The 16,555-nt window shown below is 37.8% G+C and overlaps 1 protein-coding gene across 2 annotated transcripts in view; it reads left to right on the plus strand.

Annotated features, from left to right (window-relative positions):
• Positions 1-6,366: 6,366 nt before the first annotated feature.
• Positions 6,367-16,555, plus strand: part of plcd3b (phospholipase C, delta 3b) — a 39,338-nt gene continuing 29,149 nt past the window's right edge. Inside the window, exons 1-3 of one of the 2 annotated variants that reach the window (XM_061908611.1) lie at positions 6,367-6,603; positions 13,469-13,524; positions 15,301-15,412. In XM_061908611.1, coding sequence (XP_061764595.1) covers positions 6,504-6,603; positions 13,469-13,524; positions 15,301-15,412 — 268 coding nt within the window. In that variant the 5' untranslated portion in view covers positions 6,367-6,503. The remainder of the gene's footprint in view (positions 6,604-13,468; positions 13,525-15,300; positions 15,413-16,555) is intronic. The other variant, XM_061908612.1, reaches the window with a different exon arrangement.

The raw sequence follows: 16,555 nt of genomic DNA on the forward strand, positions 1-16,555 counted from the left end.
TATTCAGCGAATGATTGTTCTTCTTCTTCTTTGGTTTAATGGCGGTTGGCAAGCAACCTTATAGTACGCATTACCGCCATCTTTTGATGTGAAGTGTAGACCGAGATAGAACCCTACTCTTTATTTAACCCTATTTTTATTTTATTTTTATGTATGTACAGGTTTGTATCCTCCGTGTTCTAGTGCAATCCTGAAATATATTTCACTACCAACCTAACCTTCTCTTTTGCTAATTTATAACTTTCTATCTGATGACAATATAGCCACAAAGCCTTGTATTATTAGGCTGACCATATTCTGAAATCCCAAAAAGAGGACACATATATGCGTGCAGGTGAACATTTTCCAATGTTACTTAAAATTGGCTTTATGAATAATATATTTATTTAAATAAAGCATTTTTTATGCTCTGTTGTCAGCAGTGTTGGCGCTCGGAATTTTCAAAATGGGGTCCCATGGGGGGGTGTATATTGTGTATACTTTTTTACATATGTCCTCTATTACATGGTGTACCTATAGTCTGTGCATACCAAAATAGATTAATTAATCAGGTAATACAACAATAGTGTCGTACGTATATATATGTATATATATATATACATATATATATATATATATATATATATATATATATATATATATATATATATATATATATATATATATATATATATCCGTCCATTTTTTGCCACTTGTCCCTTTCAGGGTAGCGGGGGGCGCTGGAGCCTATCTCAGCTATTTATAATCATTATTAAATAATTATTTTTAAAAATACATCCATGAGCATGATATAATTAAAAAAATCAAGTGGATAAAACTAGTGTTTTCTAAGTATTTAGGTTTGCATTATATTTTGGGCCATTGTCCCCCCCATATAACAAGTTATATGTTCGCCTTGCGATGATATGGCGACTTGTCCAGGGTGTACCCCGCCTCCCACCCAAATGCAGCTGAGATAGGCTCCAACACCCCCCCCCCAACACCCCACCCCCACCCCCGCCACCCCCAAAAGGGACAAGCGGCAGAAAATGGATGGATGGAAGTTATATGTTCATGTGACCCTGAACAGAATAACAAATAGAGTTGATGGTAACACTTTGTGGTTAATAAACACTATTAGGCATTGATGAGGTGGCGAATTGTCCAGGGTGTACACCGCCTTCCACCCATATGTAGCTGAGATAGGTTCCAGCACCCCCCGCGATCCTGAAAGGGACAAGGGGTAGAAAATGGATGGATGGATGGATGGATGGATGGGTGGAGATGGCGACTTGTCCAGGGTGTACCCCCATTCCGCCCGAATGTAGCTGAGATAGGCTCCAGCACCCATCCGCGGCCCCGAAAGGGACAAGCGGTAGAAAATAGATGGATGGATGGATATTAAGCATTGATGAGGTGGCGACTTGTCCAGGGTGTACCCCGCTTTCAGCCCGAATGAGGCTGAGATAGGCTCCAGCATCCCCCGCGACCCGAAAGGGACAAGCGGTAAAAAATGGATGGATGAATGGGTGGCGGGACTTCCAGGGAAGATAGGGAGGTGACGCTGTTGACAGGAAGTGTTGGTTCAGGTTTTGCCGGGAAAGGTCCTTTTTTGTTTTAAATGTTGACTCTGCATTATTTTTTTTTATTTTTTTTTACAGAAGCCTAAAATAATTGGCTCAAAAATGCTACCACTATTTTTGTTGTTTTAACTGATTTGTGAAATATCCTTCACCTATGGTGTATTCTCTGAGAACATCTGTTTTTGTTTCAAATGTTTTGAGGCATTATTTATATTTTTTACATTAGAATGGTCCACTAGACTGAGAAGAGACATTTTAAAGTATGGGTTGTTACCTGTTTTTTGTTTAAATATAATTAACCTGTTTTGAGGCATTCTTTATGTGTATATTATATACAAGAGGTTATTTTGAATATTGCTACCTCTGTACTTTTTCTAAAACTGTGAATGTTACATAATAAAAGTGTGACTTATTTTGTTATACTGTCAACAGAGGAGAAAAAATGCTATTTTTAAATGAATATAATATTTATAAAGCAAGTTCAAGTATCTTTGGCAAATTTTCACTTATGCTGCACGCCTTGGCAGGCATATATGTGTCCTCTTTTTGGGATTTCAGAATATGGTCAGCCTACTTTAGTAGCACTTGGTGAGTTGGATGTTCTTGCCTGGACCCTTTTAAGTTTGCCCAATAAACTGCTGACAGGGGAGTTCTTCTCATGTCTAAAGGTTTTTCATTCATTTCTAGGTGTAATGCTGCCACTGGTGTTGATATTGTAGCACCACAACAAAACATTCATGCCTATGACTGTCTGTTTTACCAAGTCATGTTTTTGGAGCAGATTAACAAATTATTCATACTCAATTACAGATCTAATTAAAGTGAACGTGGAAGGGGTGTGGCCTGCGGGCCTGCAGCGAAGCGGGGTGGGCCAGGACCGGCCTCGAAATCAGCGACAGGTGCGTAGATGGCCCACCTGGGCCTTGTTATCTAATCACCTGTCGCTCTGTTATAGGCTGCAGCCAAGTGGACAGACGGAGTGGGAGCTTGAGGGGAGCTGGTATGAGAGTGAGAGGGAAAGAGACTAAAAGACTAAAAGACAATTGCTGAAAAGCAACCTGGGATATTACGTCAAAATAAAACAATATTGTAACCCTGAAACGGGGTCTCATGTCAGTGCTTGGTGGTCTGAAGAAGTCCCAGGAGGGCAACCTCCACAGTGATATATATTGCTTTCAGTGCCTGTCTATCAGCCCTCCAATCATTACTCCTCAAAGCCCTCATGATATTTTACACCTTTTGACTTTTTTCCACAAATTTACTGATGTTGATTGACCAGTTAAAATATTTATCAAACCATATTCCTAAATATTTAAATACTTATAGCTATTCCATATTTTACCATAAAGTTTATTTAGATTTTTTGTTTAACCTTCCTATTTGTAAAATTCTTGACTTTAGTTTTCCAAGCCGAGAATATTAAAACCCAAGCTTCCCCATTCTTGAACTTTATTTACCACTTTTGAATCTTCTTTTCGATGTGATTTGTATTTCTACCTCTCGTTCACATCACTCCATCATCAGCAAACAGTGCCACCTCCACTAATCCTTACACTTCACTAAACACTCATTATTGAGAAGATTATTGTACTCCCTTGCAATGTTCCATTTTCCACTTCATTTGTTCTATTATTTTAATTCTCTATTTTAATTGAAATATTCCTACTTGTTAAGAAGTCTTTTATCCATCTGTACATTTTTCCTTTAATCCCTATTTTATTTCAGTTCATCAGCAATAACTGTTTCCACAATATATCATAAGCTTTCTCTATGTAAAAAATACTGCAATGATACTTTCTTTGTTAATTAGTTTTTTCTAATTTCCTCTTCCATCTGCACTGCTGGGTCGTTTGTGTTTCTTCCTTTCTCAAATCCTCTATGGCAGTGGTTCTTAAATGGGGGTACGCGTACCCCTGAGGGTACTTGAAGGTATGCCAAGGGGTACGTGAGATTTTTTTAAAATATTCTAAAAATAGCAACAATTAGAAACTCCTTCATATATATATTTATTGAATTATACTTCAACAAAATATGAATGTAAGTTCATAAACTGTGAAAAGAAATGCAACAATGTAATATTCAGTGTTGACAGATAGATTTTTTGTGGACATGTTCCATAAATATTGATGTTAAAGATTTCTTTTTTTGTGAAGAAATGTTTAGAATTACTGCGATAAGGTGGCGACTTGTCAAGGTTGTACACCGCCTTGTAGCTGATATAGGCACCAGCGCCCCCCACTACCCCAAAGGGAATAAGCGGTAGAAAATGGATGGATGGATGGATGCATGTTTAGAATTAAGTTCATTAATCCAGATGGATCTCTATTACAATCCCCAAAGAGGGCACTTTAAATTGATGATTACTTCAATGTGTAGAAATCTTTACTTATAATAGAATCACTTGTTTATTTTTCAATAAGTTTTTACTTATTTTCACATCTTTTTTTCCTGATAGTTCAAGAAAGACCACTACAAATAAGCAACATTTTGCACTGTTATACAATTTAATAAATCATAAACAGATGACAGGGTGCTGTATTTTACTTCTTTATCTCTTTTTTTCAACCAAAAATGTTTTGCTCTGATTAGGGGGTACTTGAATTAAAAAAATGTTCACAGGGGCTACATCACTGAAAAAAGGTTGAGAACCACTGCTCTATGGTAGTCTTTTAATATTTCTTTAGTCTCTAAATAATAAACAAGTCTTTCATTAATAATTTTTCCATAACTTTCATATTGGAATTTATACAGCTTCTTTCCACTCAGCTGCTCATTTTTCTTCTTCATATATCCTGATATATGTAATTTCAAAACCACTAATTTTCCTGTGTTACCTAAGTTTTTGATCATCAGGAACCTCACCTGGTCTTTTCCTGGGGTCCTATTTTTAACCTGTTTCAATATTCAAAGCATTTAATGCGTAGAAAATGTCATATCTGTATTGTTTCTAAAGTCTTTATAATTATCATCAGTCATTTCCCCAATATTTACATTTATTGTTTCTTCTCTCTTTCCTTCTTCATTTCTCAAATGATCATTAATGTGCACTTTAACAAATGCTTTATTTTTATTTGCTCCCGCACATTGTGTCCCATCTTTCATCACATAATGTTTATGTTCTCTTCTGATCCCTGACACACTTGGCCAAATGGAGTAGTTATATTTATTGATCCAGAAAATATTCTTCAATACTCTTTTGTCCTCTTTTTGATAACATACCTTTCTTTAGCTTGGTGCCTTTTATACTGGATCATATCCTGAAAATTAAGTGTTTTATTCTGAATATTCTAAATGCTTTATTCCGTTCTTTTTTTTTGTTTCTGTGCACGCTTGTGTCCACCACAAAGCTATCTTTTTCCTATTCTACTCTTCGGCATACTCTGTTTAGCTGTTTCCACTATGCTCTTTGTAATATCCGTATTAAGTTGTTTAATATCTTGATTTATATGAACATCCTTTAATGTGATGTCTGTAACTTCTCTAAACTGTTGCCAGTCAGCATGATTGTACTTCTGTCAGGTTCAAACACTGATGACATCTATTAAACAAGACAAAAGGCAAAGAATAAAACAGAGACAGAATTAAATTTGGACTCAGCTCTGAGGAGAGACATGGCCACTGTACTGTCTGTACAGTCCTGCACCACGCTCTGACGAAAAAAGTTTACGTCTCCTCTTTTATTTAGATATTCAATGTTTACGCAACAACACATGTCACAACAGAAATGGGGTGTATGTAAACAGTCATAGTTTTCGGTCACATTGAAGACAAAAGAAGAAGATGCCTCGGGCTTGGGCTTGTCCTGGATTCAGCTTCGGCAGGTGTTTGAGGACAATAGATAACCCCTCCCGTGTCATTCCAACATACACAGCGGAATCTTCGAACAAGGACAGCTCTCATCTGTTCAATGGAAACTCAGAGAGCGGAAAGTTTTTTTGGTAATTTACACACAATTTTTCTAACAACTTCCTTATTCTTTCTTAGTTTTTTCTGTTGGATTGAAGTTCATGCGAATGAAAATTGGGTGGTAATGACTTCCTGTAGTGCTGTCTTTAATTACTTTCCACTGCCCCTTTCCTGCTAATAAATCCATCTATGTAAAAACTACATATGTAAATCCATCCATCCATCCATTTTCTACTGCATATTCCCTTTTTGAGGTCGTGGGGGGCGCTGGTGCCTATCTCAGCTACAATCGGGCGGACGGCGGGGTACACCCTGGACAAGTCGCCCTCTCATTGTAATGTAATATGTAAATACATCTGAAATCCATCCATCCATTTTCTACCGCTTGTCCCTTCCAGGGTTGCGGGGGGTGCTGGAGCCTATCTCAGCTGCATTCGGGCGGAAGGCCAAGTACACCCTGGACAAGTCGTCACCTCATTGCAGAGCCAACACAGATAGACAGACAATATTCACACTCACATTCAAACAAATGAGCATCATAAATATTTTTAACAAGCTAAATCGAGGTAGACAATTATATTTAAAACTAATTCTACATTCTTTAAATGGGTAAAAAAAAATTAACACCGATAAACATGACTGCATATGATGCCTGAATGAATCACATGGGTAAGTTGAATTCTAACACACGTTATAATACCCTACAATTAGTGTTAGTGATTGTTACCACTATGTTGTACTTTGACAATAACTGATAGGACATTTTAAAACGTCGGAGGGAAATGGAATGTGAAATAGAATAGTTACCGATTTTGTGTAATTGTGTTTTATTTTGAAAATGACGCGTGCACTTCTGGTGTTATGTCCACGGAGCTTGACGTGAGTTCCTCATGTAAGTGTTGTGAGATGGATTTGTGACGTCACCAGGAAGAAGGTTTGCCGTGGAATTAACGTGACCCTTTTAAACACACAAGAGATGCGAGGTCCGCTCGCCGACAAGGAAGGCGTTCTTCAAACAAAAGGCAGCATCCTACCATGATGTTGGCCAGCAAAACAACATCATCAGCACCCTTGCAGCGCAAAAGAAAAAACAAGACGCCCGATGCGAAGGTCATTGATCTTCTCGGGAATCTCGGTAAGTCTTTGTTGGTCCTTAATCCCAAGATTGGAAAACACCAGCGCTGCTAATTGCTAGTCAGCAAGGCTATTTCTGCTAATGATTCGACCAGTTTAGTAAAAAAAAAACAAAAAATAAAAAAACATGCATGAAATCATTTTTTTGAATCTAATTACCCAAGTAAAACCATTTACACAGTCAGTATTTAGCTACGTTTGATATATCTATTTATAATAGGTTTAAGGATCAACTCACATTTATTGCTGCTCACACACACTATTACCTTCAAATCAAAATGGACCTTTTCCTGACATCTCATACCGATATCAGTATGTATCGCACATGGTGTCCCTATAGTCTGTGCATACCAAAATAGATGAATTAATCAGGTAATACAACAATAGTGTCGTACATATATGTATATGTATATATATATATATATATATATTTATATTTATCCATCCATTTTCTGCCGCTTGTCCCTTTCGGGGTAGCGGGGGGCGCTGGAGCCTATCTCAGCTATATATGATAATTATTAAATAATTATTTTTAAAAATACATCCATGATATATTTAAAAAATCAAGTGGATAAAACCCAGTATTTTCTAAGTATTTAGGTTTGCATTTTGTTTTGAGCCATTGTTATTTCCCCCCCGTATAACAAGTTATATGTTCGCCTTGTCTTGAATTTGAAGAATTTGAATTTTTTTTTATATATTTTTCCCTAAAGAAGGGTTTGGTGAATGCGCATATGAAACTGGTGGGGTTCGATACTTCCAACAAGGTTAAGAACCACTGGTCTGGAGATATTATTTGATGTCTTATTTACATGCACTTTCTAAATGATCTAACAAACCGTTGACAATACCTAAATGTAATGTAGAAATGCTGAATAAATCATTTATTAGGTTAAAAAAAATGCAACCATTAAGCTTTTTTATTGATAAAATTATTTATACATTAATGAGTAAAACATGTATAAATGGGGCAGCACGGTGGAACATACCGGGATTGAACTCGGGATCTTTCTGTGTGGAATTTGCATGTTCTCCCCGTGACTGCGTGGGTTTTCCTCCGGGTACTTTGGCTTCCTCCCGCCTCCAAAGACACCGGGGGATAGGTTGATTGGCAACACTAAATAGGCCCTAGTGTGTGAATGTAAGTGTTGTCTGTCTATCTGTGTTGGCCCTGTGATGAGGTAGCGACTTGTCCAGTGTGTACACCACCTTCCGCCCGATGTTAGCTGAGATAGGCACCAGCACCCCCCTCGACCACAAAAGGGACAAGCGGTAGAAAATGGATGGATGGATGGCTTGTATAACTGTTAATAGACTGCATACTAATGGGTATTAATGTCAGAAATGTGCTTTATAAATTATGAATTCAGTGTTTGCTAAATACTTGATGAATGCTAATAAAGTGTTAATGAAAAAGATGTAGCATCATCGGTGGAATAGAAAACATCTAGATTAATTGTATTGACTTTGGGTAAGGTATTTTTTCAAATATAGATTTTTGTAGTTCAGCTGTTGGTGAGTTCAACACATATCTGGTGAACCGTCCAAATGTCCATCTTGGTCTGTTCCTAAAGGAGGTGTAAGACTTCTCAGAGAAACATGCAGTGATTGCACCCAAACCAAAATGTACACGTGTCTTGTAATTTGGTGGCTGTTAGATCCACGAGAAGTACACATTAGTGGTCTGAGTTTAGACTATGATGTGACTCCATGAGCATGTGTGAGCTATTATAAGTTTCCGAGGGAGCCCCTCCCATCTTTTTACACACGATTGATGTATAAACCCCGTTTCCATATGAGTTGGGAAATTGTGTTAAATGTAAATACAAACAGAATACAATGATTTCAACCCATACTCAATTGAATGCACTACTAAGACAAGATATTTTTTTTTTTTGCAAATAATAATTAACTTAGAATTTCATGGCTGCAAAACATGACAAAGTAGTTGGGAAAGGGGATGTTCACCTCTTTGGGAACTGAGGAAACTAATTGTTGAAGCTTTGAAGGTGGAATTCTTTCCCATTCTTGTTTTATGTAGTGCTTCAGTCGTTCAACAGTCCGGGGTCTCCGCTGTCGTATTTTACGCTTCATAATGCGCCACACATTTTCTTTTGTGCAAATTTTTTACTTTAGAATTTGATGCCACTAACATGTGACAAAGAAGTTGGGAAAGGTGGCAATAAATAATGATAAAGTTAAGGAATGTACTTCGAACACTAATTTGGAACATCTCACAGGTGTGCAGGCTAATCGGGAATAGGTGGGTGCCATGATTGGGTATAAAAACAGCTTCCCAAAAAATGCTCAGTCTTTCTGAAGAAAGGATGGGGCGAGGTACACCCCTTTGTCCACAACTGCGTGACCAAATAGTCAAACAGTTTAAGAACAACGTTTCTCAAAGTGCAATTGCAAGAAATTTAGAGATTTCAACATCTACGGTCCATAATATCTTCAAAAGGTTCGGAGAATCTGGAGAAATCACTCCACATAAGCGGCATGGCCGGAAACCAACATTGAATGACCTTTGACCTTCGATCCCTCAGACGGCACTGTATCAAAAACCGACATCAATCTCTAAAGGATATCACCACATGAGCTCAGGAACACTTCAGAAAACCACTGTCACTAAAGACAGTGGGTTGCTACATCTGTAAGTGCAAGTTAAAGCTCTGCTATGCAAAGCGAAAGCCATTTATCAACAACATCCAGAAACGCCGCCGGCTTCTCTGGGCCCGAGATCATCTAAGATGGACTGATGCAAAGTGGAAAAGTGTTCTGTGGTCTGACGAGTCCACATTACAAATTGTTTTTGGAAACTGTGTCCTCCTGAACAAAGAGGAAGAGAACCATCCGGATTGTTATAGGTGCAAAGTTCAAAAGCCAGCATCTGTGATGGTATGGGGGTGCATTAGTGCCCAAGGCATGGGTAACTTACACATCTGTGAAGGCACCATTAATGCTGAAAGGTACATACATGTTTTGGAACAGCATATGTTGCCATCCAAGCAACATTATCATGGACGCCCCTGCTTATTTCAACAAGACAATACCAAGCCACGTGTTACAACAGCGTGTCTTCATAGTAAAAGAGTGCGGGTACTAGACTGGCCTGCCTGTAGTCCAGACTTGTCTCCCATTGAAAACGTGTGACGCGTTATGAAGCCTTAAATACGACAACAGAGACCCCTTTCTTGTGAAAGACTGAGCATATTTTGGGAAGCTGTCTTTACACCCAATCATGGCACCCACCTGTTCCCAATTAGCCTGCACACCTGTGGGATGTTCCACATAAGTGTTTGATGAGCATTCCTCAACTTAATCAGTATTTATTGCCACCTTTCCCAACTTCTTTGTCACGTGTTGCTGGCATCAAATTCTAAAGTTATGACTATTTGCAAAAAAAAAATGTTTATCAGTTTGAACTTTGAATATGCTGTTTTTGTAGCATATTCAATTGAATATGGGTTGAAAATTATTTGCAAATCATTGTATTCTGTTTATATTTACATCTAACACAATTTCCCAACTCATATGGAAACGGGGTTTGTACATTTAAAACAATTCCTTGTGGTCTACATAACATGTACCTGTGTTTTTTTGGGTCAAAATGTTGCATAGATCAAGCCGCTTTCCAATCATGTGTTCAGTATGCGCAGTTTTTTGGGCAGTCTTATTTACATGCCTCCACTCTGCCTGTGTCTTCCCCCGTCAGCCATGTTGTAGTTTGCAGCAGTTATATATTGAGTCTAGTGACAGATATAAGTTCAAACTATACACTATTTTCTTTTAGAAATGACAACAATGGAGGATGCATGCTCATGTACGAGCTAGTCTCCCACAATAAAAGATAAAAAGGAACTTATTGGCTACAACGTCTGACTACAATGTCAAACTTGGGAAAAGATCTTATGGTAAAACTTTACCTTATGGAAATAACCGCTGATGTCACCAAGACGGAAAAACGACACAGATGAGGCAAATTCACATTTTTTTTTTTTTTTGTAGGAAGTATGAATAAAGGCAATATTGCTTTTATAAATATCTCCGCCATGACTCCATGGTTTGATTTCACGGATCCCAAATACACACAAAAGGTACCAATAGGGAAGAAAAGTTGGGTTTTCGTAAGTTTTTTTTCTGTATAGGATAGATATTATTGTAAATAAAAAATATTGGGGGCAGCATGGCTAATGTAGAGCGTTTGTCTCCCAACCTGAAAGTTTGATGCACAGTCCCTCTGTGACCATGTCGAAGTCTCCCGGAGCAAGATACTGAGCCCCAAGTTGCCCCTGATTCTGCGTCATCAATACGTAAATGTGGAAACAGTGTCAAAGTGCTCTGAATTTGGAAGTGGAAAACGCTATACAAGTAAAATCTATTTTCCCTTTAACCAGTTAAGAAAAACATTTTGTAATATAGGACAGATTACAGGATATAACCCCTGTTGTTGTCTTTAAGGTGTTCCTGCCTTTTGAAAATGTTGTCCTAGGAGAGTCAGGAAGGATAATCTCCTCTTTTCTTACCAGATCTTGTATCAGGATGGTATCAATGACCACTCTAGCTTTATTGAATATTAATACTCTATCTTTAATGACAATAGATCATGAGAGTTAACAATAAAGAACAAATTCACTGATAATATTGATGGCCATTTTGTGCTGTCTGATTATCACTCCTCCACAATTACATTTAACAAATGTTCATAATAGAATGACTCCTGTGGTTCAGGAGGTACAGAAGGTCATTCAAAAAGTGGAAGGTTGGTGGTTCAAACTATTGACTTCTCTATTCCAGCCACCATGTTTGTGTTCTTTGTTCTGCAATGGATTCCAATAACCTGGACTCGAACCACTCGCCACATGTTTTGTTCAGAAGGAGAATAAACCTTGTAAAACACTCTTTTTAAAGTTCTATCAGTTTCAAGTATCTGCATCCACACAAAGACATACACTTACAGAGGCTAGTGGGGTCGTTGTAAAGGCAAGAACCCCAAATGTCAAATTTTGTCAGCTTTCATACTGTAGTAGGTTGGGGGAATTCCATAAGGCAAGCACATACTGTAGCTGTTGTCAGCTTCTGATGACCTTATCTGTCTCTCCATTGATGACCACACAAGTCTTGTCTGAACATAGTGCTAACCAGTGATTTGATTAAACTCATTCAGTGACTTAGCAAAGTCTATGACAACCAGTTTAAAAAAAGTTAGGTTACAGTACCAATGATTGTCACACCCACACTAGGTGTGTGTGAGAATCATTGGTACTTTGAACAATGTGCTTGCCCTATTTCTCTTTTCCTGCTCGCGCTTAAATGTTAAAATAATGAGCAATTGTACATTAGAACCAGTGTTGTCCTGATAACAATATTTTGGAAAGGTACCAAAATGATTTTGATACTTTTCGGTACTTTTCTAAATAAAGGGACCACAGAATTTTTTATTATTGGCTTTATTTGAACAAAAAAGGTTACCGTACAATAAACAGATGTTTCTTATTGCAAATTTGTCCTTAAATAAAATAGTGAAAATACTAGACAACTTGTCTTTTATTTGTGAGTAAGTAAACAAAGGCTCCTAGTTTAGCTGCTGACGTATGCAGTAACACATTATGTCATTTTCCAGTCTATTATTTTGTCTAAATTATTAAGGACAAGTGGTAGAAAATGAATTATTAATCTACCTGATCATTTACTGTTAATATCTGCTCACTTTCTCTTTTAACATGTTCTGTCTACACTTCTGTTAAAATGTAATAATCACTTATTCTTCTGTTGTTTCATAGTTTACATTAGTTTTGGATGATACCACAAATTTGGGTATCAATCTGATACCAAGTCGTTACAGGATCATACATTGGTCATATTCAAAGTCCTCAAGTGTTCAGGTACATATTTCCTGAGTTTATAAACATCATTGAAATTGAAAATAAACAAAAAAAAAAGATGTTGTGATGCCAAAAAATATTGACGTAATCATAGTAGTATCAACTAGGTACACTACTGTACTTGGTATCATTACAGTGGATGTTAGGTGTAGATCCACCAATGGCGTTTGTTTACATTTTGAGCCGGTGAGCTACGGTGTGTAGCGAAACAAGTTTAGCTATTCCCCATCCTGCAAGGTGGGGGACCGGTACTTTTCAGAGGCGGTATAGTACCGAATATGATTCATTGGTATCGCGGTACTATACTAATACCATACAACCCTAATTAGAACTTAAAGTCAGTCATAAGTCAGCATTTGCTGAGTCATCGTTCAAAGTGGGTCAAACGTTTCAACATATGTTAATCTTATATGTAATTGCAAGCATACTCTTCTTTATTATGCATGAATCTTCTATAAATAATCTTTAAAGTCAGTCTATATCGTCAAACTTTGTTCAAGACACTTTACCCTGCTTGCCTCAAGTGCCGCCCACACTGGTGTGTAAATGTGAATGAAGGTTTGGCGGTACTCTGAGAGGCTGTTGGTAACTGTGGAGGATTGATTTCAATACAATCGACTCTGCCATGAGTATGCATGTGTTGGTCTTGAGTCCCCCAACCTGCCATCTTAAAGATACAAACCCAGGAGAAGCAATTCAGGACCAGTGTGTATTACACATTTATTCATAACAGGAGATTCCAGCCGAGGCATCTCACATTATCATTTCAGCTTGCACTTTTAAAAGGACTTTCCTCATCCAAATGTTTGGGTACTAAATTCTGTCCATTTTTTAAAAGGTAGGCCAATTACCTGTGTTCCACTTATTCAGCGACATTTGACAGTAATTGAGTTCAACTTCTGCATTATTTAATTGATATTGAGTAGGATGTACACAACGTAAACATCATCACCTTATATTTGTGCTGTTTTGTGTTTGAAGGAGTGCAGGATGATGAAGATGTCAAGTGGATGTTGCAGGGTTCCAGTATGGTAAAGGTAATGTTAAAACTATTCAAAGTAGTCACTTTCAGAGGTAGGTTAGCGCACAGCAAGGATTTTTTTTTTTTTTTTGTGTTTGTGTGTGTGTGTTTCAGACCCAAACCTTTGTGTTGTGTGCGGTGTACTGCCTTCTCTACAACTACAACTTTTGGCTTTGACCTTTCTGTGCGGCCCCAGCATGTTCCCGCTGCAGTGCTTGCATATATTTGGTCATTTTATGTTAAATTGCAGAGTTTGAATTGTTCATATGGGTGTATGTAAGTGTGAATGCATATGAGTTCCTATTGGCTAGTGAGCTTGGATCCCACCTCTCAGTTGGGATAGGCTGCAGAATTAGTTAGACCAGGGGTCCCCAGATCCGGCCCGCCAACATCCAAAATCAGGCCCGCGGGAAGTCCCAAGTTAAAACAATTATGTATATATATATTAGGGGTGTAACGGTACGTGTATTTGTATTGAACCGTTTCGGTACAGGGGTTCCGGTTCGGTGCGGAGGAGTACCGAACGAGTTCCACACGAACATATGAAGTAGCCGCCTATGCTAAAGTCTTAACAAGCTGCTCCGCTCCCTTCTGCCTCCGTCTCCTGCACAGCACCCTGCATTGTCCCTCCCACACAACCATCTGATTGGTTACAACCGTAGCGATAACAAGCCAATCAGCAGTGCGTATTCAGAGCGCATCTAGTCAGCGCTTCAGCGTCGAGCAGATAGTTGTTTAGCAGGTGAGCAGCGGACCCTCCCCAAATTATAAAAAACACTTCCAAGTCAACTACTTTTTAAACATCACTATGAGCCCGTTGACCTTCTAGAAACAAACTGCAGCTCAGCTCACTCGCAGTCCTGGCTTAAGGTGAAGGCTAATTAGCTTTTAGTGTAACATTAGCTAATTTTGCGGTGTGTATGTGTGTATTTGTTTGTGTGTTTGTGTGTTACGGACAGTGTTGATTGAGGTGTGTTGAAGCAGCAAAAAAGGACAATATGTTAAATGAAGAGTTTCTGTCTGATAGTATATATAATAATGTAAGTGCATCATAAAGCCTTCATGAACTCCATGATGTTCAGGGATGAATAGTCTCTCCTTTTGCTATTGTACTATTTTTCAGCTATAGTTACATTAATCATTAGTAATGTAGCAGTCTAGTTTTGAATGGCAGGGTCCCTGCTATCACATGTTGCTACAAGTATAACGTTTACATAATAAAAAATCAACTACAGGCTTCCCCAATGCTGTAATAAATTAAGCATGATGAGTTGACTAGAAACTGTTTAATGTTGCACTTTTTATATGTAGAAGAAAAGTTGTGTCATTTTATTTCATCCAACCAACAACTTGAGGCTGTTTAATGTGGATTAATGTGGGCAGAATTATTAGTGTTCCCAATGTTAAAAGGATCAAGCCATTGTTTACAAATTTGGTAATTAAATAACCCAAAAATGTATATTTTGTTCATTTGTTACTGTACCGAAATATATATATATATATATATATATATATATATATATATATATATATATATATATATATATATATATATTTCGTATATATATATATATGTATATATATATATATATATATATATATATATATATATATATATATATATATATACATATATGTATATTAGGGGTGCAACGGTACACCAAAATTTCGGTTCGGTACATACCTCGGTTAAGAGGTCAGGGTTCGGTTCAAAAATATATATATATATATAAAAATATATATATATAGTTTGTTGTAACAAAACACATTGACTCGTCTCTCCTGTGCAAAGGTCAGATCAGGACGCTGGCAAAAGCCGCGAACGCTGAAGCTGCTGGACGATGGTGTTACAATCTGGTGTGAGTCCTTCAAAATCTTCCGTCGAGCCAGGGAGCAACAATCTTGTAAGTGTTTGCCATATTTGTCCATAATGTTTTGTTGTTGATTTCTTTTATTTACAACCTCTGTCATTACAATGAACTAGTATGACAGAGTCAGCAAACTCTTTTTTTTTTATTGTACAGTTACTAAAAGGGTAATTGGGGCCTTCTGTCTCAACCAACTGTATCATCAACTCTCAGTGTTAGCTCACGCAAAGATCTAAATGGAAAAATGCAACCCAGAATATGAATGTAACATACAATTTGAGCCCATTGTATGACAGTTGACGAGCTGTTTCAGAGTTCTCCTACTGTCAGGGGAGTGCGCTTGCTTGGTTCAAAGGATAAACACTAACGAAAATGCTATTTTGGATAACTATAACGGGTACTTAGTCCTCAGTAAGGGCATGTACTGTATGAACACAACTTTGCCCACGCTCCCTGACTATAGGAGAGGAAAAAGCAGGGCCTTTATTATAGGCTCAGCTAGTTGTATTTAGATTCTTGGATAGCAGCTGATCCAGCAGTTATACAAATGTTTAGATTATAGGGCCTTGTAACCCGTGGCTTAGTGCTGTATAGTTATCCAACAGCTGAACTGCAAGCTGGGACCAACGAGACCACTAGGAGGCCTTTAATTGGCACAAAACCTGTTCAACATTTTTGTTACTCTCTTTGACGCTTGAACATAGCTATTACTTTGAAGGATTTCTTCAAGATGTTGCCGTGTGTTAATGACATTTATTCAACAGAACATTTAGGGGGTCAGACATCACTGATTGGAGAGCGATCATTCTTTTTTACGGATCAGATTTCTGTTTTAGTTCATTCCAAAGATTTTTGATTTAGGGCACTGCGCTGGCACACAATCATGCTGGAACAGATGATAGCCCTTCCGAAGTTAGAAGCATATAGTTGGCCAATAGGTCTTTGAGTGGGGAACAGGAGTCATGCTGGGATTGTATGCAAAAGCTGACAGCAGATCTGAAATGACTGCAAACTAGTAAAATATTCTGAGTATTTTAATTGTTGGAATTTTTTTGTTTTTTCTTGGCAAACTACCGGTATAGTCTTTGTCTTCGTAGTCCAAGATTAAAGGTGCTCATTGCGCTAACCTTCCAATGTATTTTACTCAGTATATTTCAGCCTCTTATGGCTTCTGCACAT

This window comes from Nerophis ophidion, linkage group LG08 (genome assembly GCF_033978795.1).
Source record: "Nerophis ophidion isolate RoL-2023_Sa linkage group LG08, RoL_Noph_v1.0, whole genome shotgun sequence".
In the NCBI taxonomy this organism is placed as follows: domain Eukaryota; kingdom Metazoa; phylum Chordata; class Actinopteri; order Syngnathiformes; family Syngnathidae; genus Nerophis; species Nerophis ophidion.